Source organism: Polypterus senegalus, chromosome 14, assembly GCF_016835505.1.
Source record: "Polypterus senegalus isolate Bchr_013 chromosome 14, ASM1683550v1, whole genome shotgun sequence".
NCBI classification, from domain to species: domain Eukaryota; kingdom Metazoa; phylum Chordata; class Cladistia; order Polypteriformes; family Polypteridae; genus Polypterus; species Polypterus senegalus.
Window position 1 is genome coordinate 124822066 of NC_053167.1, and position 24812 is coordinate 124846877.

The 24812-nt window shown below is 40.5% G+C and overlaps 1 protein-coding gene across 1 annotated transcript in view; it reads left to right on the top strand.

The window, feature by feature from the left end:
- The first annotated feature begins 24051 nt into the window (after positions 1–24051).
- Positions 24052–24812, top strand: part of LOC120515153 (regulator of G-protein signaling 5-like) — a 104368-nt gene continuing 103607 nt past the window's right edge. The window contains exon 1 of the mRNA XM_039735906.1: positions 24052–24173. Coding sequence (XP_039591840.1) covers positions 24130–24173 — 44 coding nt within the window. The 5' untranslated portion in view covers positions 24052–24129. The remainder of the gene's footprint in view (positions 24174–24812) is intronic.

Sequence of the window (24812 nt, forward strand, 5' to 3'; positions counted from 1 at the left end):
CACTAACAGACCACAAACTGTGCACATGGGAAAGCACTTCTCTTCATCCATAATACTGAACACTGGGGTACCACAGGACTGTGTGCTGAGCTCTCTGCTTTACTTCCTCTTCACAAATGACTTCAGATCTACCCATGATACTAACAACATAATAGAATTTGCAGACAACACCACTGTGGTAGGCCTGATCTCCAATAATGACGAAGCAGCCTATAGGGAAGGGTTTGGAGAATCTGGAGAGTTGAGTCAGAACAACCACCTTGCTCTCAATTTCAAGAAAACAAAGGAACTGATTCTGGACTTCATGAGACTGAACTACAATGGTCACCATCCAATCAGCATTAACAGTGAGAAGGTTAAGACAGTCCTGAGTTTCAGATTCTGGGAGTCCACAGCAGCCTAGAACTGTCATGGACAATAAATACGACAGCAATGGCCAATAAATGTCTTTAGTGGCTTCACTTTCTGAATAGCCCAAAAAAAGCAGAACTCCAACAACAGCTGCTGGTTAACTAGTACAGGTGCACGACTGAGTCTGTCATCACGTACTGCATTACAGTGTGGCACTCTGGCTACATTTCTGAGAACAGGAACACCCTCTGATGTATCACCAAAATGGCTCAGAGAATTACTGGCACTCAGCTACCATCACTGGAGATATCTACAATGTCCGCTGGAGCAGAAAAGCAAAGAACATTTGTAAAGATCCAACCCACCACAGCCATAGCATTTTTACTCCTCTGGCCTCTGACAGACGCTTCACATCCCTGCATGCCCACACTACCAGGCTAAAGAACGGCTTTTACCATAAAGCAATCAGCCTATTAAATGCACAGCAATCACTGCCCCTTAATATAACAGAAACCACCACTGATTGAACTGAAGTTCTGCATCAACCAGACATAGTCACACACTTACTTATACATGATCCATGTGGTACTTATGACCATTAAATTGAATGTAGTCTTCAATATGACTTAATTTATTATTTCTCTATTTATGTTTACATGTTTACCTTTACTTTTACTCTGTGTATTTTTAGAATTGTCAATAGTAACAGTGATTCTCATAGTTTAATGTGTACTTAGTTTATTGTCTACTCTTATATACTTTTTTCTAAGGAATCTACAGGCTTGCTCCAAATGATACATCATTGCACTGTACAGTGACAATAAAGCTCTCTTGCATCTTGCATCCTGCATAAAAAGTCCTTTTTTTAGTATGTGTTTTAGTAACAGATGTTAAAATATTGAAATGATTGGCTTATTTTGGCTATTAGTTACAGGGCACACGAAGCTGTGGAATAATCTGTCTGCTACCCTAAAAAATGCCCCTTCAGTCTCAGCTTTTAAATCCCTACTGAAGACTCATTACTGTCATCTGGCATACCCTGACTAGAGCTGCTGTGCATAAAGCATTTCTATTTGTTAATCATTTGTACAAAAATATAAGTAATACAATACTTATGAGCCATTAGTAACCCTCTTCTATTCTGTTTATCATCTCAGTATCTTGTTGTGCCACTACTCTACTGTGTGGAAGAAAAATGAGACTTAGGGGTCACATAGTCATTTATGGGTAAAATAGTTATTCGGCATAAAGTGTTTTGGTATGCTTTCCATATTAAAATAAAACATCTGTCTTAGAAGTAGCATGAAGGGTTGATAATTGTCAGAAACCTCTTCAAGCATATCAGGAAAACGAAATAAAGGTCAAGTGAACAATAAAGAACCAGAAGGTTCTGGGTGATGGTTCAAAAGTGTCTGACTATCAAGTAAGATTTGACAGATTTCATGCACACAGGAACTCGAGAGATATTGAAAAGTATTGTAAGGACCAAGAATATAGTAGCAGTGGGACTTTTATTTTGGGGCATGTAAAGTGGTTATGCTCTCTGCTGTAAATAGCACGTGTCTCTTGAGCCAATCACAGTGAATACAAGCTAATGAACCAATCAGAGTAAGCATTAAATCAGCACTGTTGTATAAATTCAATTATGTATAAATATAGCTTTCTGTCTTTACTTTGTAACCATTCCATCACATCCTCTTCATGAAAAGAAAGAAAAGACACAATGGACAAGCTTCCTTCTGCCTGGTTCTTCGGGTTGATTATTAGTAGATATATTTTTAAGGTATCTATTTCTACCACAAATGCCAAGCCGTTCTTCTGGCCAAAGTCATCAGAGATACTGGGAGCCTTGGAATCACTGTATGGAAAGATTCTACTACTGATCAGATGGTCCAGCACAAACTCTGCTATAGAATGACCTGCAGTTGGCTGTGGTCTCCAGGACTGTGCCTGTCTCTGACTTTATTTGTTATAAATGACTGTGAACATCCCAGAAGTTTATTTTCCCCAGTGATGCTACAAACTGGAATTTCTCCTCCATTGTTAACTGCTACAGCTCAGCAATTCATTAATGGACAGGTGTTGTTGGTTTCCATTTATGTTAATCAGTAGCTACTTTGTTTTCTTTATGTTTTAACAAATCTGTGTCCTTATGTGTACTAATTCTGTATTTAGTCAATTGAACAATTTATACTTAGATTTTACTTGTCACAGTGCACTGCGCCTGACTAAACAAAGAGTGCTATAAAAAATAAACTGAATTTTAACAGAATTTGATAATACTTCAAGAAAAACTGGCATCATTTGAGGCTCAGGATGTGGTGTGCCAGGGGTCCATGATGGATCAAATCTACAGGTCAAGAATATTTTTAAGAAATAGTGCAGCTCATATGTTATGAGGATGGGTATACATAGGACTGTGTGGTGCCAAAGGTACCCACATCTTATAATCTTCCTGTACCCGGGGCATCGATAGTCGTGAAATGAGGATAGACTGATGCAGTGAGGTCACATAATCAATAAGATTGGTGCAAACGCGCATAGTGCAGTTATATATACAGTTAATCATATGTGTCCAAATAAATAAAGAAATAAAATGCTATGTTAGTTCTTCATTAATTAACCAATAAAATCTAGTGATCATCTTTGGGAATTAAAATCTATTCAACGAATAAATAAATTAATCCAAAAGAGGTTGTAATCAAGTCCAAAATCAAAGAGTTAAAATTCAGTTGCCTTCTCTGTTCACTGAGCCTCATTGTCTTTCTTTAATCCCGTTCACCCTTCAGATCTTCTCAGTGGAATCCAAGACACTGGAAAATGTGGTCAGCCCTTAAATGGGTCATATCCCAGCCACCTCAGCCAGTCACCATTGGGATCTCCCAAAGTCCAGCATCATCGTCCCACCATCATCTCTCTGTAGTCAGTAGGATAATCCCTCAGAGCCCTTTAGCCGCTAGTGCCCTTCTTCCTGATCACCATGCCTTCCATCCGCTCCACTGCTCACACTCTTGCTTTCCATTTTTCTCACAATTGTGACTCATAATTTTTCCCATCTCCATTCTTTTTCTGTCTCCCTTGATCTCAATTTACTGCTCACTCAATATGAACTTCTTTGTTTCATTACAATCTCATCTCTATCCTACTTAGGTGCCTTTATATTTTATGGGTGCAGGTGCTTTACCTATTGACCCATGGACCGCCAATGAGGAAACCGGCCGAACTGATCGTATTTACACGTGAGTTCACAATCAGCCATTTTCCCCATAAAACACCCTCATGCCATACTGCTTACCAGCAGAATGCACCTTTCATTTAAAAACTCTGCACTGCCAGGGACCCAAAACTTGCTTTACGTGGAGCAATGACTGGCCATGGAGATTAATGGGGGCATGGGCGGATTATTAATTCACATGCAGGAGGCTGATTGGTTGTGCTATACCTTATTAAAGCTCCACAGATTGTTTAATGCACCGGTTCTCACAAAGAGTGTAAAAGATCTGAGTAGTTGAGAAACAGGAGGAAGAGAAAAATCACGGAGATTCAAAGAAAGAAGACTAGAATCAGATGGCAGGAGCCACTGCGGTTGTGGGGAGGCGAGACAGTCAGGGTTGCCCTGAAATGGAGTGAGGGTAATGGTGCTCCAGAGGTGGATCGCTCCTTTTGAGCTGAGGAGTAGGATTGACCCGAATGCTCCAGTGGTCCTGTCATACCAAGAGAGGTGACAGGATGAGGGAGCCAGGCTCAGAGTGTTTCAGCTAACATAGACAGAATGTGGTTAGGGACAGGACACACTTTACAAACTGCATGCCTGTTGGGTGAGCAGGGAGAGATGGGAGCACTTGAGCCTGAGAGGCAAGGAGATGACGATTGCAGTTGATTTTACCTGTTGATTGCCTTTATTTTTTGATTGATTTGAACTTTTTGCACTACACTGTTTTTTAAGGATTATATAGTGGGATGCAAAAGTTTGGGCAACCTTGTTAATAGTCATTATTTTCCTGTATAAATCGTTGGTTGTTACGATAAAAAATGTCATATAGGAGACACACACAGTGATATTTGAGAAGTGAAATGAAGTTTATTGGATTTATAGAAAGTGTGCAATAATTGTTCAAACAAAATCAGGCAGGTGCATAAATTTGGGCACCGTTGTCATTTTATTGATTCCAAAACTTTTAGAACTAATTATTGGAACTCAAATTGGCTTGGTAAGCTCAGTGACCCCTGACCTACATACACAGGTGAATCCTATAATGAGAAATGAGAGTATTTAAGGGGGTCAATTGTAAGTTTCCCTCCTCCTTTAATTTTTTCTGAAGAGTAGCAACATGGGGGTCACAAACAACTCTCAAATGACCTGAAGACTAAGATTGTTCACCATCATGGTTTAGGGGAAGGATACAGAAAGCTGTCCCAGAGATTTAAGCTGTCTGTTTCCACAGTTAGGAACATATTGAGGAAATGGAAGACCACAGGCTCAGTTCAAGTTAAGGCTCGAAGTGGCAGACCAAGAAAGATTTCGGATAGACAGAAGCGACGAATGGTGAGAACAGTCAAAGTCAACCCACAGACCAGCACCAAAGACCTACAACATCATCTTGCAGCAGATGGAGTCACTGTGCATTGTTCAACCATTCGGCGCACTTTACACAAGGAGATGCTGTATGCGAGAGTGATGCAGAGGAAGCACAAACAGAGCCGCTTGAGGTATGCTCAAGCACATTTGGACAAGCCAGCTTCATTTTGGAATAAGGTGCTGTGGACTGATGAAACTAAAATTGAGTTATTTGGGCATAACAAGGGGCATCATGCATGGAGGAAAAAGAACACAGCATTCCAAGAAAAACACCTGCTACCTACAGTAAAATATGGTTGTGGTTCCATCATGCTGTGGGGCTGTGTGGCCAGTGCAGGGACTGGGAATCTTGTCAAAGTTGAGGGACGCATGGATTCCACTCAGTATCAGCAGATTCTGGAGACCAATGTCCAGGAATCAGTGACAAAGCTGAAGCTGCGCCTGGGCTGGATCTTTCAACAAGACAACAACCCGAAACACTGCTCAAAATCCACTAAGGCATTCATGCAGAGGAACAAGTACAACGTTCTGGAATGGCCATCTCAGTCCCCAGACCTGAATATAATTGAAAATCTGTGGTGTGAGTTAAAGAGAGCTGTCCATGCTCGGAAGCCATCAAACCTGAATGAACTAGAGATGTTTTGTAAAGAGGAATGGTCCAAAATACCTTCAACCACAATCCAGACTCTCATTGGAACCTACAGGAAGCGTTTAGAGGCTGTAATTTCTGCAAAAGGCGGATCTACTAAATATTGATTTCATTTCTTTTTTGTGGTGCCCAAATTTATGCACCTGCCTGATTTTGTTTGAACAATTATTGCACACTTTCTGTAAATCCAATAAACTTCATTTCACTTCTCAAATATCACTGTGTGTGTCTTCTATATGAGATATTTAACTGACATTTTTTATCGTAACAACCAACAATTTATACAGGAAAATAATGACTATTAACAAGGTTGCCCAAACTTTTGCATCCCACTGTATTGAATTCCTTTTGTTTTATTTTTGAACACTTATTTTTTTAATAAAACATACTTTTTGTTGTGTGCTCTCATTCTCCCTAATTCGTCTTGGTTCATGACTATCCCGGGAAACATGGTAACAAGTTATTTGATTACAAGAACTCCCCTATAGAAAGTGTTTTTCAAGAAGACATTATGCTCATAAAGAAGAAGGAGATTATTTTGAAAAGCTATAATCCACATTTTTTTATGTTTGTGACCTATACAGGAAGAAGTGAGAGGTTTTGGTGAACCAAAATGAAGTCTTGTGTGCTTGGTTATTGGAGTGAACCTAGGAAACCCTCCGTGGAAAAGGTGAAGAATCTTAAGACAATAACAATGCTTATTCAGGTTCATTAAGGTAAAGAGAACTGAGTCAAGTGTCTCCATAAATCTGTATACATCATTTCCAGGAACGTGTGCTTTCGTTTCCAGTTTACTGCACTTCGTGCGGGCCATTGCCCTTTCTTCTGAGAAGCACTCAGGATAATGTAAACTTAAGAAAAATACAAAAAGTGAAAAGCTGCTCCGGATGTCATGACATACTCCACAAGCTAATATAGACACACATGGGAAACTGGCCACAACAGGAGCGTCTTCAGCAGTTCATCTAAACACTGTGAAAGAGCATCCAAACATGCAGCAATGGCATCACACGCAGGACTGGGTACTTTTTATTTTTATCTGAAAATGTATCTGAGGATGTAAAGCTTACTCTTATTATTTACTTAGTATTACTGTTATGAGCTTTAAGAGAATCATTTTATAATATGGTTTACTTATGTAAATATACTCTGTGTGTGTCTGTGTTTGTATATATAAACAATTTATTTACAAAAGTACTTCATATGTGGAAGATTATTTACAGGAAAGTCTCAACCTATTCGCTTTCATGTTCAACACACAAAAACAAATGAGCAACAGTACTATTTCAAGCTCAGACACACATTTCACGGGGAATAGATGGTACCACAGTCCGTTATTCTGTCCTTCAGATCATTGATATGACAAACATTCCTGTTATACATGCGCTCTTTCACTATACCCCATAACCAGAAATCACAAAGTGTCAAATCAGGGGAGTATGGAGGCCATGGATATGGTCCACCATGACGTATCCATTGACCTGGAAAGGTGTGGTCGGGATAAAAATAATCCATTAGTGTTAACATAATTTTGACTCTCCCAGTATATATGTATATATTCAAGGCATTCGTAGTCTGAATCACAATCTGATTGTATGGGTGGTTACCTACCAGGTAACGCTTGTGGTTGGTCAGCAAGTCGGCTAACGTCCGACACGGTGCCCTCTTTCAGTTGCGAGAAGCAGATCATAGAATGGTTGAAATACTTTTACTGTCAAATAATGCAAAGAGTATGCGACACATGTTTCGCCCTAATTCTGGGCTCATCAGGCGTACACACTCACTGCACCCCCTCTCAGAAATCGAACCTTGGACGTCAGCACCAGAGGTGGAGCCTCTAGTGTTGCGCCACGGTGTGTGGTTTGTTTATTTGGCATTATGTAGATTAATTAATTACCCCTATCTACGTACTGTATAATAAATGAACCACACGCTGTGGCACAAGGCAAGAGGCTTCGCCGCTGACGTCCGAGGTTTAATTCCTGAGAGGGGGTGCAGTGAGTGTGTACGCCTGATGAGCCCAGAATTAGGGCGAAACACGTGTCGCATACTCTTTGCATTATTTGACAGTAAAACTATATACATATATATATATATATACAGTATATATATCTCAAGTTATATCCAACTATATGCACAAAAATATTAATGCATCTTATGGGATCTTTCCTTGAAGTTGACAGAAATGGTAACAAGAAAGACTTTGGAGCAAAGATGCAATGTGGTTACATGGATGATTATCTTTCGGTGCTTTCAGGTTTGTTGCCAGTTCATTTACACCTAGTGAAAGAAGAAAATTCCCAAAAGTGTTAACATTTTGTTGAAGAAACATGTAAATACAATACAGTATACACCGATCGGTAGTAACATTATCACCATTGACCACTGGTCAAGTGAATCAAATTGATTATCTTGTTACAACTGGACAAGACAGTGAGTGGGATATATTCTAAAAAAATTAAGAGAACACTTAATCATTACAATCTATTAAGCTTCAACGATATCAATCAATTAAGTCAATCTGATAATCCAGTTAGAAAGAATAGGTGATTGAGAATCATCTTCACCTGCTTTGGTACAAATGGAAGAGACACTCCCCCAAAATGGAGAATGGTTTTGCAGGTGGTGGCAACCGTCAGTTGCTCTCTCCTTATCCCTCCTGACTGGTTCTTCTATAGTTTTGTGTTTTGCTGCATCCTTGTCACTACTGGCAGCATGAGCCAGTACCTACAGCCAATTCAGGTTGCACTGGTGGTCCAGCTTCCCCTAGGTTGACAATATCAATACTTGCGTCTTGTCACAAGAATGTTTGTCATGTCTCCCAGCACAGTCTTGAGAGCGTGGAGGAGATACCAGGAGACAGGGCCATAGAAGGGCATCAGGACAGGTATCTGCTCCTTTGTGTGAGGAGGAACAGGAGGAGCACTGTCTGAGCCCAACACAATGACCTCCAAACTGCCAGAGGCTTAAATTTATAGTTTAGGTTAGCAAAAACTGAAAAAAGGAAATAACAGAATATTACAATGGGGTCTTCGTAAGGCAAAGACTAATAGGTTAAAACCTACAGATGCTCTTCAGCAATTAAAGTAAATTAAGCCTTGAAAGTTGAAGCAAACAATTTGCACAGGTGTCCCAAAATCTGTTGATTACTTAAAAACCCGCTGTATGTCTTAAAGCAGAGTTGGAACAGACTGTGTTGCTACCCCCTCTGAAGTACAACTTGGACAATATTACACTGGCATAGAACAAAGAAAACATGGCAAATAAAAAAATAAGTCAAGGCAAAAGGTAAATTGCAGAGATTGCTGATTTTCCAAATGTAATTGGCACAATTAATTGCACGCAATTTGCAATAAAGTGTTATGATCTTGGAGTCCCAAAGTAGTGTGAGAAGCAGGCTACAGGGTTGTGCTGTAAGTGATGGTTGGCTTCTTGGTAATGCTGCCATTGCTAGCTATGGGGCACAACACACAGCATACCCTTTCTATAGACTACATAGACAGGCTACACATTAAGCCAATTAACATTAAGCTTATGCACATGGAGTTATTACGATCATTGAAGATGGTAGAACATGTCGGTTACATTTGATATAATTAGTTCACGAACATCAGAATGACTTACACGTCACTCAAATACACGATGAAACGAGATTTTCTGTTGACTTCATTGTACTGCCACCTGCACTCGCTAAACTGTCAACGCCAAAAAAGTCTGCATAGAACTTAACGGATCGTTAAAATTTTCACGCCATGTTTGTTCTTTATAAATCTCAGCTTTTGCTGGCTTATGCACATTTGTAAGTGTAAGAAAGTTGTATGCATACGGCCCCTGTTCTATCAGGTAAATTAGTTGGTATCGATACAAGAAAACTAAATAACTCTTAGAAAATTTATTTTGCATGCATTTTAGCTGGAAGTCAGCTCACTTTACCACGTTGCAGTGCTAATGTCAGCTTCAAACTCCACTCCTTTTCGGTTCCACAAGCTGGTTGCAGGACATGTCCGGTAACACTAGGTCAGTGAAAAAGTACAAGAAGCTCAAAGTAGTGGTGGAAAGAAAGAGAAACTGAGGCCAGTTAGGAAAAAAAATTAGTCACCTCTTTTAGAAAACACCACAAAATTAATGACATGAGGTCTGATCTTGAAGGTCAGCTGTTAAAGAGGTTTGCTGAATTATCATGCAACTCACTTTAGCTTGATGAATCTAAAGATCAGGATGGCAAGGCAATTGTACAAGTACATCTAAACAATGGCTTCCAACATGATTTGTTATTACGCTATATCATGTTATTCTGTGTCATTTATTTCCCAGTAACATGTTTAAGCCACTGCAAGACTGAAGAAGACTGGTCTGGTCATTCTGGGACACCTTCAAGACTTCCGTAAGATAAAAAGGTCCACCTTGGGTCAAGAGGTTGGCGCTGTTGCTAATTGCCTCTCCCTTTATATTCATAGTCTCGAGGGGCAAGTCCAAGAGGACATCTAACCTCACTTCCCCTCCTGAGCTGGAAGTTCCACCCCTTCTGGAAGGGTCCTCTATATATACACTGGACAAGCACTCTGCAGAAGGAGCTCTCAATCAGTACCTACCTATTAGCACATTTGAACCACAGTGGAGGCTGTGGTTTACTTTATTTTGGCTTCATTAAATGGGGAATTACTAGGGATGGTACCCCAATGTTTTACATACCCTATGCCTAACTTTACAGCATGAACCTGCATTTTTATTGGACACCATTTTACGGTGCCATGGCAGCAGAGGGCACATGGGCCTACAGCATACTAGTAAATAATCAGACCAAAACAGAAGCTGTCATTGCTCCAATCAAAGCAGCTGTCGTTCAAGGTAAGAAGTAGTTAAGAAGCTTTGAAATTGAAATTGGGTGAACAGAGCCATAAAAGAAGCCTGGAAGACATTACAGGCCAGATGACAAAGACAACAATTACAGAGCCAATGGTTGTGTTTATCATACAGGAAGCAATTCAACAGGGTAAGGCAATGTGAGTGGAGAATATTTAGAGGGGATACAACATCAGCTGGACTCCAGATGCTCACTCACCATGTGATTTGGGCACAATGTGAGCAAAGGTAAAGCTGCCACAAAGCTAAAGCAAAGAAGAACAAATCACAGAAGTGAGCTGATGAGCAAATCACCACTGTAAAGGTGAAAAGACACAGATCAGGCAAGCATACTGTATATAGTGTCATGGATGTGTTTAGGGACATATACTGTACAGTGGAAGCTCGAGGTACGAACAGCTCTGTATACGAGAAATTCAAGATACGAGGAAAGTATGAGCGAAAAATTTGGATCTAAATACGAGCATTGGCTCACGTAACGAGCCACGAGTCAGGCTGTGGGTATGCGTGACGCGTTTCCTGATCCGCCTCGACTCGGGGATTCACCCAAGCTGACGCTGCCCGCTCGTCAGCTCACTCAGTGTTCCTTGTTCTCCCGTAGCGTGAGAATCTACACGTTTGTACGCTTGTGATTTCATTGTTTTTTTTGCATTTAAGGTGAAAATAATTATTCCACAATGCCTCGCAAGAAGATTGTTGCCTCAGATAGTGCTGCAAAGAAAAAAAAGGAAGCCATGGCCATTGAAATTAAGAAAGAAATCATAGATAAACATGAGCGTGGTGTAAGAGTGATGGAACTGGCGAAGACTTACGGCCAGTAAAGCAACCTGCAACTAAAAGAAAGTTAAGTGATTCTGACCCAGAACCTGCTTCTAGTGGGGTTAAATTCCCAAGTAGAGAGAGCCTTCCTGAATCAGAGGGGGACTCTCCTTCCCCACAGTAGCCCGTTTCCTCCTCCCCACCTCCCTATCTCCCTCAAGCCAGCCAGGACTCTTCATAAAGATAAACTACAGTTATATTATTTACCAGTGTTATTTATTAAAGGTCATCATCGGTCGGCTGCTCATGCGAGTATCACTACGTGATGGTGCTTGTGCAGGCGAGAACGATCTTCCGCCACGCAACCCGGTCCTGGGCCGCCTTTTCGATCTCTGTCACAGTCATTCTCTCGTTGCAGATAGAATTGGAGATGTACTGGGCATATGTGAGCGCGGGCCTTCCACGTTTGGCCATGCCTAGTTGTACTGGCGGGACGTACAATGCGTATTTCCTGATTAATTCATCTGGTGGACGACGAAGCATGTGGCCCACCCATGTCAGTTGACTCTGTAGGACTGTAGTTGATAGTGGTTGTTGTTCGACACGGGCGTAGATTTCCGAGACAGGTATGTGATCGATTCGCTTGATGTTGAGGATTACTCGATAGCAGTTGGTTGCAAAACTATCGAGAGTGTTTTTGAGCTGGTTTGTTATGATCCAAGTTTCGCTGCTGTATAGGAGTATGCTTAGACAGGAGGCTTTAAACAGGCGCACTTTGAGGCGTATGGGGATGTTGTTGGCTTGCCAGATGCTTTTTAATTTCCAAAAGGCGCCCCATGCTTGTCCTTTACGTATCTTGACATCATTCGATGTAGTGGCTACCATCGAACTGAGATATTTGAAATCGCTCACTATTTCGATGTACTCTTTATTAAGAACAAGTGGAAGTTGAGGGCCGAAATCAGCATTTACTATCATCTGTTTGGTCTTCTCGGCATTGATTTCTAAGCCAACTACTTGCCCTTTATTGCTGACGCGTTCAAGTTGTTGTTGGGCTTTTTCGCGACTGCCTTCAAGTAGTCCGATGTCATCGGCAAAAACCAAATCGTTGATTTTCTGTTCGGGGTGCCTCGAACTTGAGCGAGGATGAGTAACAAAACCATAGTCTCCTGCTGACTTACGCACTACGAAATCGATGACAATAATGAAAATGAAAGGGGCCAAAACGTCGCTTTGGAGTACTCCAGTTCTAGTAGTAAACTCACTTGAGAGGTGATTGTCTACAAGCACTTTGCTGGTTGAATTAATATAGAGAGTTTGGATTGCATTGACTACTTTCTCTGGGCTGCCGTAGTGACGAATAATTGCAAACATAAATGTTCGTTTGACTGAATCATTAAAGGTAAACTACAGTATATATTATTTATCAGTGTTATTTGTTAGGAAAATTGATTTTTATGTTGATATTTTTGGGGGTGCGGAACGGATTAACTGGATTTCCATTATTTTCAATGGGGAAGTTTGTTCTAAATACGAGAAATTCGCTATACGAGCTCAGTGCTGGAATGAATTAAACTCGTATCTCAAGGTTCCACTGTAATTTAATTCCGTACTATTTGTTACCTTATTGATATGCTATTTTTTTTCACCCATAATTCAAAATCCACATTACTTTGAATTCCATTGCACCAACACTATTTAAGATGATGGTAAACACAGTAGTCTGTGACTCGCAGGGTTTGGATCAGCTAAACAAAAAGAGCAAATTTAGCGAACGTTAGGGAAAAGATAACTTGCAATTTTTAGCGCCTCTTGCATGCCTTCTTTAGCTTTTGGTTTAAGATTTCATCTTTTGTATTGTTATGTTATCATTATAATTTGGTTTCGGTTTATATTTTTTTGTGTGTTTCCATTTTTATGATCCGACACTTGTTTTGGGGGCTTTTTATGAAGACATAAATTTCAATTCTGAGGTTATTTTTTTCTTAATATTGTTTACTTTATGAGTTGTATCATTTTTTGTGTTTTAGCTGCCATCTTGTATTTGAATAATCTTCATCATTTTGGATACCCATCATTAGAACAGCACATTGCATTTCCAGGAGAAGTGTCTTCAGACATCGTGACCTGTTGTTAATGAACATGAGAGGTTAAAATATTGGATAATAGGTGCTTCCTTATCCAAGGTGCAGATTCAAACCCCTTTTCTACATTTCTTGCTTTAATTTTTTTCATTTAGATTTTTGTTGTACTGTTTTTTAATTAGTGTATTTTATATTTTTTGTGGCTTTTCTAGGGTGTTATGCAGTTTTCTAAGTGGAAAAGCTGGGTTTTGGGTGTCAGAGAATTTGTTTCTAAAGTTTATTTTGCACTATTTCACTTTCTGAAAAACAATTATCGTCTCATCACATCAACATTTTGAATATTCAACGGATTAGATAATGGATGGATGGATGGATAAATGATGTTATTGTGGGATGTTCGTGTCAGCAGTCGCTATGGTTTCCCTTTCTGAGAATTGTCATTAGGTGCCAGGTATATATCCGTGTTTAAGATTCATTTAACGTTTTGGTCTGACTTACAACTTTGTGTTTTGGTTTTTGCTTTATAACTGTTTTGTGTTGGTAGAGTTCGGTATGACTTGACTGTCCCCTTTTCTATTATTAATGGGTAGCCTTTGTCAGAATGCCTCAGATCTCACAGACTTATCACTGTTTATAAGGTATTGTACTTTATAACTTCTCCCCACATTCCCTTCTACATCTATAACCTCAGGTAATTACATAGAGTAAACAACAAGCAGGAGTTAAGTTACAACTTTAAATACTGTATTATTGATTATATTTGTAAAATGATAACAATAAGCAAAGTACATTTGAATATTGACAACCAGCTTTGGTTTATGTTTAACATCAGGGTAGGTGAATTATTGCTTTATTTCTTTGTTTCTGACTTATCTATGACTTTGCTTCATCTCCTGATGGTGTAATTAAAATTCTCTGCTCAGAGAACTTACTGATCTTTCACTTTGTTTTTTTGGCTATGGTTTTTGTCTCAGGTCAAAGCTTGATGATCATGTCTTTTGATTTCCTTGGTTTTGACAGTTTTCCTCTCTTGTGTTTTTCTCCTGGTGCTTACTAACCTTACCTGTCAGCTTGCTGGCATAACAATCACTGTCTGAATTTATGTGTGTTTTATGTTGTTTTCTCAAACATTGTTTTTCATATCCTTGTTATTTCTGTCATGTTTGTAACTATGTACTATAATTTTAAGTGTCCCTCCATTCTTGATGCAGTGTGCAGGAAACCTGCACCTTGGGAGAAGATCTGATTTTTGCAGTGAGACAACAACACCAAGCAGAAGGTCAGGGCTACCCAGTAATGGCTTCAAAAGAACAGTGTGAATGTCCTGGAGTGGATGAGTCCAGATGTCAATCCAACTGAGGATTTGCGGCCGGACTTGATCAAGGCTGTTCACTTGTAATCAACATGACACCTGACAGAAGTTGAAGTTTAGCAAAAATGATTGGGGAAAAATGGCAGAGTCCAGATGTGCAAAGCTGATAAACAGAGAGACCTCTGTATACAGATGCTCAAGGCTGTCCCTACTAAATAATCACTTGGAGGGGGTGAAAACTGATGAGATCAATTATTTTGTGCTTTATATTTGTAATTAATTTTGCCCACTTTGCAGAGCTCTGTTTTCACTTTGACGTTTAAAGAATCTTTTTCTGTTGATCAGTGTCAAAGAAATCCAAATTAAATCCACTGTGGTTCAATATTGTTTAACAATAGAATGTGAAAACTTTCGGTGGAACTTACTTAGGATCAACAGTACAGAGTAATGGGAATTGTGGAAATGAAGTGAAAAAGAGAGAGTGCAGGCAGGGAGGAATGGGTGGAGAAGAGTGTCAGGAGTGATTTGTGACAGACAGGTATCAGTAAGAGTGAAAGGGAAGGTCTACAGGATGGTAGTGAGACCAGTTATATGGGATGGAGACGGTGGCACTGACCAGAAAGCAGAAGACAGAGCTGGAGGTGGCAGAGTTGAAGATGCTAAGATTTGCATTGGGTGTGATGAGGATGGACAGGATTAGAAATGAGGACATTAGAGGGTCAGCTCAAGTTAGATGGTTGGGAGACAAAGTCAGAGAGGCGAGATTGTGTTGGTTTGGACATGTGCAGAGGAGAGATGCTGGGTATGTTGGGAGGAGGATGTTAAGTATAGAGCTGCCAGGGAAGAGGAAAAGAGGAAGACCTAAGAAGAAGATTATGGATGTGGTGAGAGAGGACATGCAGGTGATGGGTGTAACAGAACAAACAAGATACAGAGGACAGAAAGATATGGAAGAAGATGATCCACTGTGGCAACCCCTAATGGGAGCAGCCAAAAGAACAAGAAGACGAATAGAATATGAAAATTTTCAAGGGGTGAATACTTTTCTACAGTTCTCTACAGTTTTCTACAGGTGCTGTACCATTTTCTATCTTGGCACAAATTTGCAGCTGTATTAAGCATTTATATGAAGGTTTGAGTTTCTGAGATGACCACAAACATGACCAGTGGTGTCAAGAAGGAGAATGTGATGTGCCTAACAGCCCTCCTTTGGATTGTTGGGAATGACGAGACCCACCGCCCCCCACTCAAGGTAAGGAAAAATAACCTGTTCAGATAAAGTCATCTTTCATACATAACAGACCGGTTAGATCAGAGAAGCTCAAGCTGAGTGCCACACTGACACAAATCAGAGGTGAATTCCTGCCTTTCCTGGACTAATGATGCTTCCTGTTGACCTCTTCCTGTTTAACAGACAGAGTCTCGTTTGGAGTCACTGCACCACTGGGACACGATCTCAAGTCCCGCCTTGCCAATACAGTCCAAAAAAACAAGAAAACTAGCTAAAGGATCACCCCCCTCAAAAAAAAAAACGATTTACATAACTGTTTGACCTTTATAGTGCCAGCATTGTGACATTACTGTCATGTTCTCACTTTGTGCACTGATTGGATGAACTGGGCTGCTGCACCAAATGTAACAGAAGGCATTTCATTCAGAATTGTTACATGGGGGTCCAGCCATGCCGCGGCCCCTAATGGTTGAAGTAAATTGCGACTTCCCTTCTGCCAATTACTGGACTATTTCAGCTTTAATGTCCAAGGCCTGTCATGGCGATATCACTTTGTCACTTTTCTATCCATCTACAGTAGCATGATGAAGTATGTGAACCTTCTGGAATGAGTTTATCTTCTGCATTAACTGGTTATAAGTTAAGTCACAGGTATAGACAAGCGCACTATGCATACGCTAATAACACACCATTAATTATAATCTTTCATGTCTTTATAAAAACACACTCAACAAACATGTACAGTGTGCTGTAGAAATGACAAGTGATCCCTGGGTTGAATAACTGGTTGATCTTTCTTTGACCAGCAATAACTTCTAATATGCACTTGCCATTGCTGAGGATCAGTCCTGCACACCATTCAGGAGCAATTCTGGACAATTCTTCCTTATAGAACTGGCACAGCTCAGCCATACGTTTAAGAAGTTTGGTGTGAATGGCTCCCTTGAGGCCATCCCACAGCATCTCCTTTGGCTTCTGACTGGGTCACCCCAAAAGGTGGGCTTTCTTTATTTTGAAGCTATTCTGATTTCCTTCTATCTTTAGGGTCAATGTCCTGCTGCATCACCCAACTTCTACTGAGCTTCAGCTGGTGGACAGCCACCCCGACATTATACTGTTAGATTCCTTGATACACTTCAGAATTCACTTGTTCCTTGTCCAAACCCCAAGTTACCAAAGCAGCCCCTAATCATGATGCCCCCTTTACCATACATCATCACTGGGATGACGTTTTCATGTTGGTTTTCCTTGCCCTTGGTATGCCATACATACTGCTGCGTATTCTTCCAGATCAATTCAAACTTAGTCTCATCAATCCACAAAACATTTTCCCTATAGCATTATGGAGAGTCAAGTTGATTCTCATCAAACCTCATGCATGGAGCAATGTGTTTTTAGGGACCAGTGTCTTCCTCCTTGGTGTCCTGCCATGGACATCATGCCTGTTCAATGATTTGTGTATGGTAGACTCATGAACAGAGACGTTGACCTGTTCCAATGATTCCTTCAAGCCTTTAGCTGTTGCTCTGGGGTCATTTTTAACCACACTGAGCATTCAGCGCTCTAGGAAGAGTAGCCACAGTGCTAAATCATCTTTGTGTAACTGCGGACTGATGAATATCTAAACTCTTTGAAATTCCTGAGCCTTTTCCAGGTTTATGCACGTAAGAGCCAGTCTTAGCAGGTTAAGGTTAATATTAAATTCACATAAGTGTCTGCTTAATTTCAACAGAATATCAGTTTCCCATAGTTACTTAGATTGTAGTATAGTCTTTACCTGATGTAAGTTAAATAGAACTTTCTTAGCTACTGTATATCTGTAGAATTGAGTGTTAATTTAGTTACAGTTACACTTCTAGAAGCATGGACTGTGTGACAGGCGGCTGGCATCCATACCCAGTCGGGACGCCCCTGCACGCGATATTCAGGGGGAGCAGCCCTGGACACTGCAGTACCTCCCCCTGGACACTAGATGGCTGCCTCCCTGGGGTAGAGCAGTGCCTTGAGTTCCTGCAGGGCATCCTGGGAATTGGAGTTGGGTGCAGCCTTGTTGGGTCCCGCAGGCACCGCCAGGGGGCGATGTGTTTGGGACTCCTGAGCCCGTATGGGCAACATATTCCTCACACCCGGAAGTGCAGCCGGAATTCAGGGATCAAGCACCTGGAGCAATTCCGGGTGAGTTATAAAAGGAGCCAGCAACCACCACTCAGGGGCCAGAGTCGGGCAGAGGAGGACAAGGTTGCCTGGGAGGAGTGGTGGTGCCAAGGAGGAAGAGAAAGTGTTTATGTTACTTGTGTGCTTGGGACTGTATTGTGTCTGTGAGTACAGGGAAGGCGTAGCCCACAGACAAAGAAAAATAAAAGTATTTGGTTTATTTTACAAGTGCCTCCGATGTCCAAACTGTGTCGGGTGAGGCGCTATATAGGGTCAATCTTACAACTGTTAGATCGGTTTATAAATAGAACATTGGCATACAGTTTTCTGACCGTTGTGATCGTGCTGACCATTCTACACGTACTACGACTGTATGACCAAACTTAGAGAGAAAGTAAACCAGATATATACGCCTTAAACAGAACTTTCTTTAAATACAACTTGTTTTTACCTTATAATTTCCATTTTTTTCTCTATTTTTATGTGAACTCTTTGCTTTGAGTCTTACTAAAACTTAAAAAAAAAGATATTTGGATCATGAGATTACGTGTAAAACATGTCACACTATTGCCTGAACTGTCCTATGAAGCAAGCTACAAGCTGCAGAACTTTGGTCATTTTGAACAAACGCAGCTACAATGCAAACCGACGGTCCTTGATTGTAGATCTTCTTAGGTCTCTTTTCTGTGTGGCCCACTTTACGTTAGCAGATGGTTCTTGTGAATATCAAATTCAGAATGTTTTAGTTTTTTTATGTCTCTAAATGTTCTCTATCTTTATCTGTTAGCCATTAAGAAGACCAGCAGAACATTGGCTAATGTAGAGCCCTGATAAGTGAAGTACAAGTCCAACATGGTTTACAACTCTTTTGTCTTGGTACAGTTCTGTATTCCTCTACTTTCCCCATTTGTATTATTAGTGTGTAGCCTTTGTCAGAATGCCTCAGATCTCATAAGGTATTGTACCACATAACTTCTCCCCACCTTCTCTTCTCTTACCTCAGGTAATTATATAGAGTAAAAGACCAGCAGGAATAAAGTTACAACTTGAAATACTGTATTATTGATCATATTCATAAATAATAACAATAAGCAAAATACAAGTGAATATTGGCAACCATACAACCTGATCAATGCTGATGTGTAGTTTCAAGTGGCACACAGACTTGTTTGTTGCTTAAAAGGTCTCTAGTTAAGTCCTCATTTTTTGGTCAACTTTTTTCAGAACAGGCCGCATGCCTGTCTCAATATGGCTGCTGAATTGTGCTCTTCATTGTATTGTCCTTTTCATGGAAATGGTGTGAGTGATGCTTCTTCATGATGATGGTGTAAGAGAGAGAGAGGGGTAAAGCAAGAAGATTTATAGACTTTCTGTCCAAACCCTACAAGCCAATAGGGTGTCGTGGTACTGATTTAAAACCAAACAGGCAACTTTAGACCAATAGAATTGTGGTGTGACTCAATAGTTTCACACCTGCCCCAATACCATTTGGTAAGGTGAAGCTTGCCAGCTAGGTAGTGGGCCTTCATGCTGGGGTTGATTGAGAGAGTCCTGCAGAGAATCACTTGCCAAATTGGTTTTAGTCATTTCCTCCGACCCTTAAAATTACAAACACTCCGTTCTAAAAAGGGGCAGAGTTCTTCAAAATCATGCTGTTCTAATCAATAATGTAACACTAATATTACATTGTTTGTCTAAGTTACAAATAAAGACATACAAAATATTTATCAACTTAAATGTATAAAATTTCACACCACAACAATAACGCACTTGTGAAGACTCAGCTGGAGCACTTTGTGTACTTTTGGTCTCCAGGCTACATAAAAAAAGCATAGACGCACTAGAAAAAGTGCAGAGAAGAGCGGCTAGGCTGTTTCCAGGGCTACAGGGGATGAATTATGAAGAAAGAATAAAAGCTGAGCTGAGCCTTTACAGTTTAAGAAAAAGGAGACATGATTGAAGTGTTTAAACGTATAACAGGAATTAAAACAAAAAAGCTAGAAAATCCAAGCAATACTTGCAAAATTTATTCTAATCCCACAACTCTTAATGACACACTGAAGGACCTCAACCCTCAGTCAGATAATATAGATAGGCTGAGGGGGGACATTGTTGTTCCAACCTAAGTGCTAAAGGGATAAAGCTTAAAGATATTTGTGTATCACACATATAATACAGTCAATTCTCGCTATGCGTGGGTGCTACGTTTCTGGAAAACCCCACCGAAACAGAAACCACGGATACTGAAACATTGATTCAATGCAGAAAAATTGGTTCCCTATCCAATATACGCTATTGCTACCTGTTACCACAAACCTATCATTTTATGTAAAGAAAATTAACAAAGCATTTACGCTTAGAGGTACTTGGAAAAAAATCACTTTTTATAGCACTTAATACACTTTGCTGCCATTGCTGAAATTTATTGAATGTATTTGAAAAATGACGTTAAACGCTGAGAATATTTTCAAAATGTGGAGACTTGTTAACACAACAGACAGGAGCAGCTTGTGGCTTGTGTCACTGTTACATGATAGGCGTCTTTGAATTTTTTTTGTACTGTGTATGACACAATGGGTTACACTTTTATAGAGGAGTACAGTATAAGCAGATACATGGGAACAGAATCCATGAATAGTGAGGGTTTACTGTATAGAAATATTAAAAACATAGTGTATAATACCAAACACTAAATAACAATTCAAAGTCAACAGAAACATCCTCAAGTAAGAAAATATACTTAAGACACAGTCAAGATCCTGGCTAAACCATAATAGATGCTCACTTTGCCAGTTATAATGACAGCCTGGACAATCGCAGCCCTAAAGATGTGACAAATAGTGCGTTTACATCCGCTTCAATAACCCGATTATTCACAGAAACCTGATTTTTAAAATGCCATGCAGTCCCTTATTCTGGTCAGAGAAATCACAGAAATTCATCTGTTCCAAGTCCATACCCTACAACAAAAGGAAAAAAAACTTTAAAACACCCAATAACCTTTTTTTTAGGGATTTTTACATTCCATGTTTACAAAACCTTCCCTGATTGCAAAAAAAAAAAAAATAAAAACTTTTACCGCATGCAAAATGAAACTCGCCAGTTTCACTGATCACTAATTACAAGTGGTGTGTTGTGTGACCAGCTCCTAAATGTAAGCTCTGCTCCACCTGCAACTTTCTATTCACAATGGCTCTGTGCTGAACATTTTGCAAGAAAAAAAATAAACACCATTTACATTTCAGAACTTGTTTTTTTTTAATTGTAAAGGTTTTATGAAGATGGGAGCATCCAAAGAACTACTTAACGTCAAGTCCAGCAGAGGTGCAGCAGATTCCTCATTATTCAAGCCTATGCTTGACTTTGCATATTTCCAGCTTTAACAACATTTATTTATAGAACACATTTTCATCTCAAAGTGCTTTACAGGTTGAAAGAAGAGAAAAAAATATATAAAAAAATAAAATTAGACAATACCAATTAACATAGAATAAAAGCAAAGTCTGATGGCTTTGAAGGAGAGAAAAAACAAAAATATGAAATCCAGACGGCTGGAGGAAAAAAAAAAAACAAAATCTGCAGGGGTTCCGAGGCCACGAGACCACCCAGTCCCATCTAGGCATTCTACCAAACATAAGTGATCTCAATCAGTCCTCATGGTCTTCAGGCTTCAGGTGGAAGAATTTGATGATGATGGTCAAGTGGACCTCCGGCCTTCAGTCCATCTATGTAGGGACATCACGGTGTTTTGATCAGGTGGTGGTGGCGCAGATTAGCACCACGGAAAACTGGAAAAAGAACAGCAGAGAAAGTAGGAGTTAGTACAGATTGTGCAACCATGATAAAAACGATCATTTAAAGCATATAAAGAATATCAGGGTTACACTAAAATGAAGCTTTGAGAAAGCCATTGTGGGGAACAGCCCAGACACAGACAGGCAGACACCGATAGTTTCAACCCAAACACACATTTATTTGACATTTTTTCTATTTACAGTGTCCCGCACACAACCCAGTGCCCCTGCACCAAGCACCCTTAAGTCCGGGCCTCTCACAATGCTTTTCCATCACCACCTCCACTCCTCTCCTCCAGGCTTTGTCCTCTTCCACATGACTCCAGCTTACGAATGGAGGGAGGCGGCCCTTTTATGTTCACCCAGACGTGCTCCAGGTGCCTCCCGATGAACTTCCGCCGGCACTTCCTGGTGTGGTGGAAGTGCCAGCTGAGCACCCAGAAGCACTCCAGGTGTCCTTGGTTTTCATTCCCAGGTGGTGGAATTGCTGACGTCCAGGGCTTTTCAGGCATCTGGGCGCCCCCTGGTGGTGACCACAGGCCCATATAGGGTTGAGCTTCCATGCTCTGCTCCAATGGTCCCCATACCAACCAGGGTGGCTACCCTCAAATGGTCCAGGGGAGGCGTAGTCCCTCTTCCGGTCCTTCTGGGCATCCCGGCTGGGTACCACCCCCAGCTGCTTGCCACATCATATTAAAATAAAGGGTTTTTAGCAGTTTTTTAAAGTGCTCCACTGTATTAGCCTGGCAAATTTCTATTGTTAAGCTTTTCCAGATTTTAGATGCATAACAGCAACTTTTAAGTTTAGCTCTTGGAATTCTAAGCAGACCCTCATTTGAAGTTTTAAGGTTACGATTTGCAATGTAAGGTGTAAGACATTCCGAAATATAAGATGGAGCGATATTATTTATGGCTTTGTAAACCATTAGCAGTATTTTAAAGTCAATTCTGAATGACACAGGTAACCAATGTAGTGGCATCAAAACTGGAGAGATGTGCTTGGATTTTCTTTTCCTAGTTAAGATTCTAGCAGCTGCATTCTGCACTCGTTGTAATCGATTGATTTCTTTTTTGGGTGGTCCTGAGAGCAGTGCGTTACAGTAATCTAGCCAGCTAAAAACAAAAGCGTGAACTAATTTCTCAGCATCTGCAAAGTTATAAGAGATCTAACTTTTGCTATAAGTGAAGAAATGCTGTCCTAGTAATCTGATTAATATGTGATTTAAAATTCAGGTCGGAGTCAATAATTACCCCTAAATTCTTCACCTCCATCTTGACTTTTAATCCTAATGGATCAAGTTTATTTCTAAAACCCTCATTATATCCATTTTTGCCAATCACTAAAATTTCTGTTTTCTCCTTATTTAGTTAGAGAAAATGACTACTCACCCAGAAACATAAGTTAGATATTGGGGGGTCAGTGCCCCACGAGAGCCGGGGTCATCAGGCGCTATTGATAAATGCAGTTGTGTGTTGTCAGCATAGCTGTGGAAGCTCATGTTACGCCTTGAGATAATCTGACCTGACGGAAGCATCAAGATCGAAAAGAGCAGCGGACCCAGGATAGAGCCTTGTGGACCACCATATAGAATATCATGTGCCTTTGAAGTATGATCACCACAACTAACAAAGAATTTTCTACCTGTCAAGTAAGATTCAAACCATTTAAGATACTGCTAGAGAGGCCCACCTCATTGACTAAGGTGATTTCTAAGAATATTGTGATCGATGGTATCAAATGTGGCACTCAGATCTAAAACAAGATTAAACACAAACAAACAAATAAATAAAAATTCTTGTAAAACTTACACATGTGAGTAACAAAAGTCATCACAGTGCTATACATGTTCACCCAAAAATTCACTTTGAGTGTTCAGATTGAGGGTGAAGTTTCTCTGCTCGTGAACAGCAGTTCATATTGGAAGGTGGCAGGTGCTCCCCTTCTCCATAAGGACTAATAAAATAGTTTGCTTTTCTTTAAATTTTTACCACTGTTTGTAAAATCCTGATAACCGCAGTACATACAGCAACTCCTGACACATGACGGATGCACTTCAGTTCCGAGATCACTGTTAGTCTTTTGGAAGAAAGTCATGCAGAAGCCGGGAGTGTTGGAGTGGAGCCAGGATGATGTCAGCAACCCGTTGCCGACAGACCCCCTTCCTCCCTAAAGCTTTTGGCTGTTATCACAGGGGCCATCTGATTGGCTGAGTAACTTGGTCCAGCGGGCAGGCTCTATATAACACCAAGTGCTGAAAGGCAGAGCCTTAAAGTGGTCTTAAGTGAAAAGGAAAACATCAACTGCGGAGAGACGGTAACTGCTTAACAGAGGAACGACTTTGGCTTCCCAACCATGTGCAAAGGATTAGCAGCCTTACCCCAGACATGCCTGGAGAGGTGAGAAAGAAAGAGAATCAAATGAAATCTTTGGAATTTACCTTTCAAGCTAATTTTGGATGGGTTGTGAAACCACTAAAGAGAATTTAGCTGTCATGTTGAATTTCAAAAGCTATAAAATCTTTCCAGATTTGGAATGTCATGCACTGACCGACAATTTGAATTCTTAGCAATTATTTGGCTGGCTTACATTATTTGAGATGCGATTGGTTACATTTGGAACACAGGCATGTGAAGTGACTTGCTCAGGGTCACGCAGTAAACGAAAAGGGGCAAATACTGAAATGCAGGGATTTGTGAAATGGCTGTATTAGACCACACCATTAAGTGCCAGCTGGAGTTGTATGGTGGCGTAGTGGTTAGCATTGCATGTGTGCTCTTTGAAAGATATCCCCACGCCTGTGTGGTATGCCAGTTTTCTTGCAAGATCCCTTCAGGGATACAAGGTGGTGCAGTGGTTAGTGCTGCCACCCCAATGAATTCAGTGTCCTGTGATCAAATCCTGTGCCCCATCGTTGGTTATCTTGAGACTGCATGTCCTACCCATGTCTATATGGGTTTTGTTCTGGGTACTCTGCGTTACCTCCATTCTAATTAGGGAAATGGGCAGCTCTGAAAGTGTGGGTGAGTGTGCCCTGT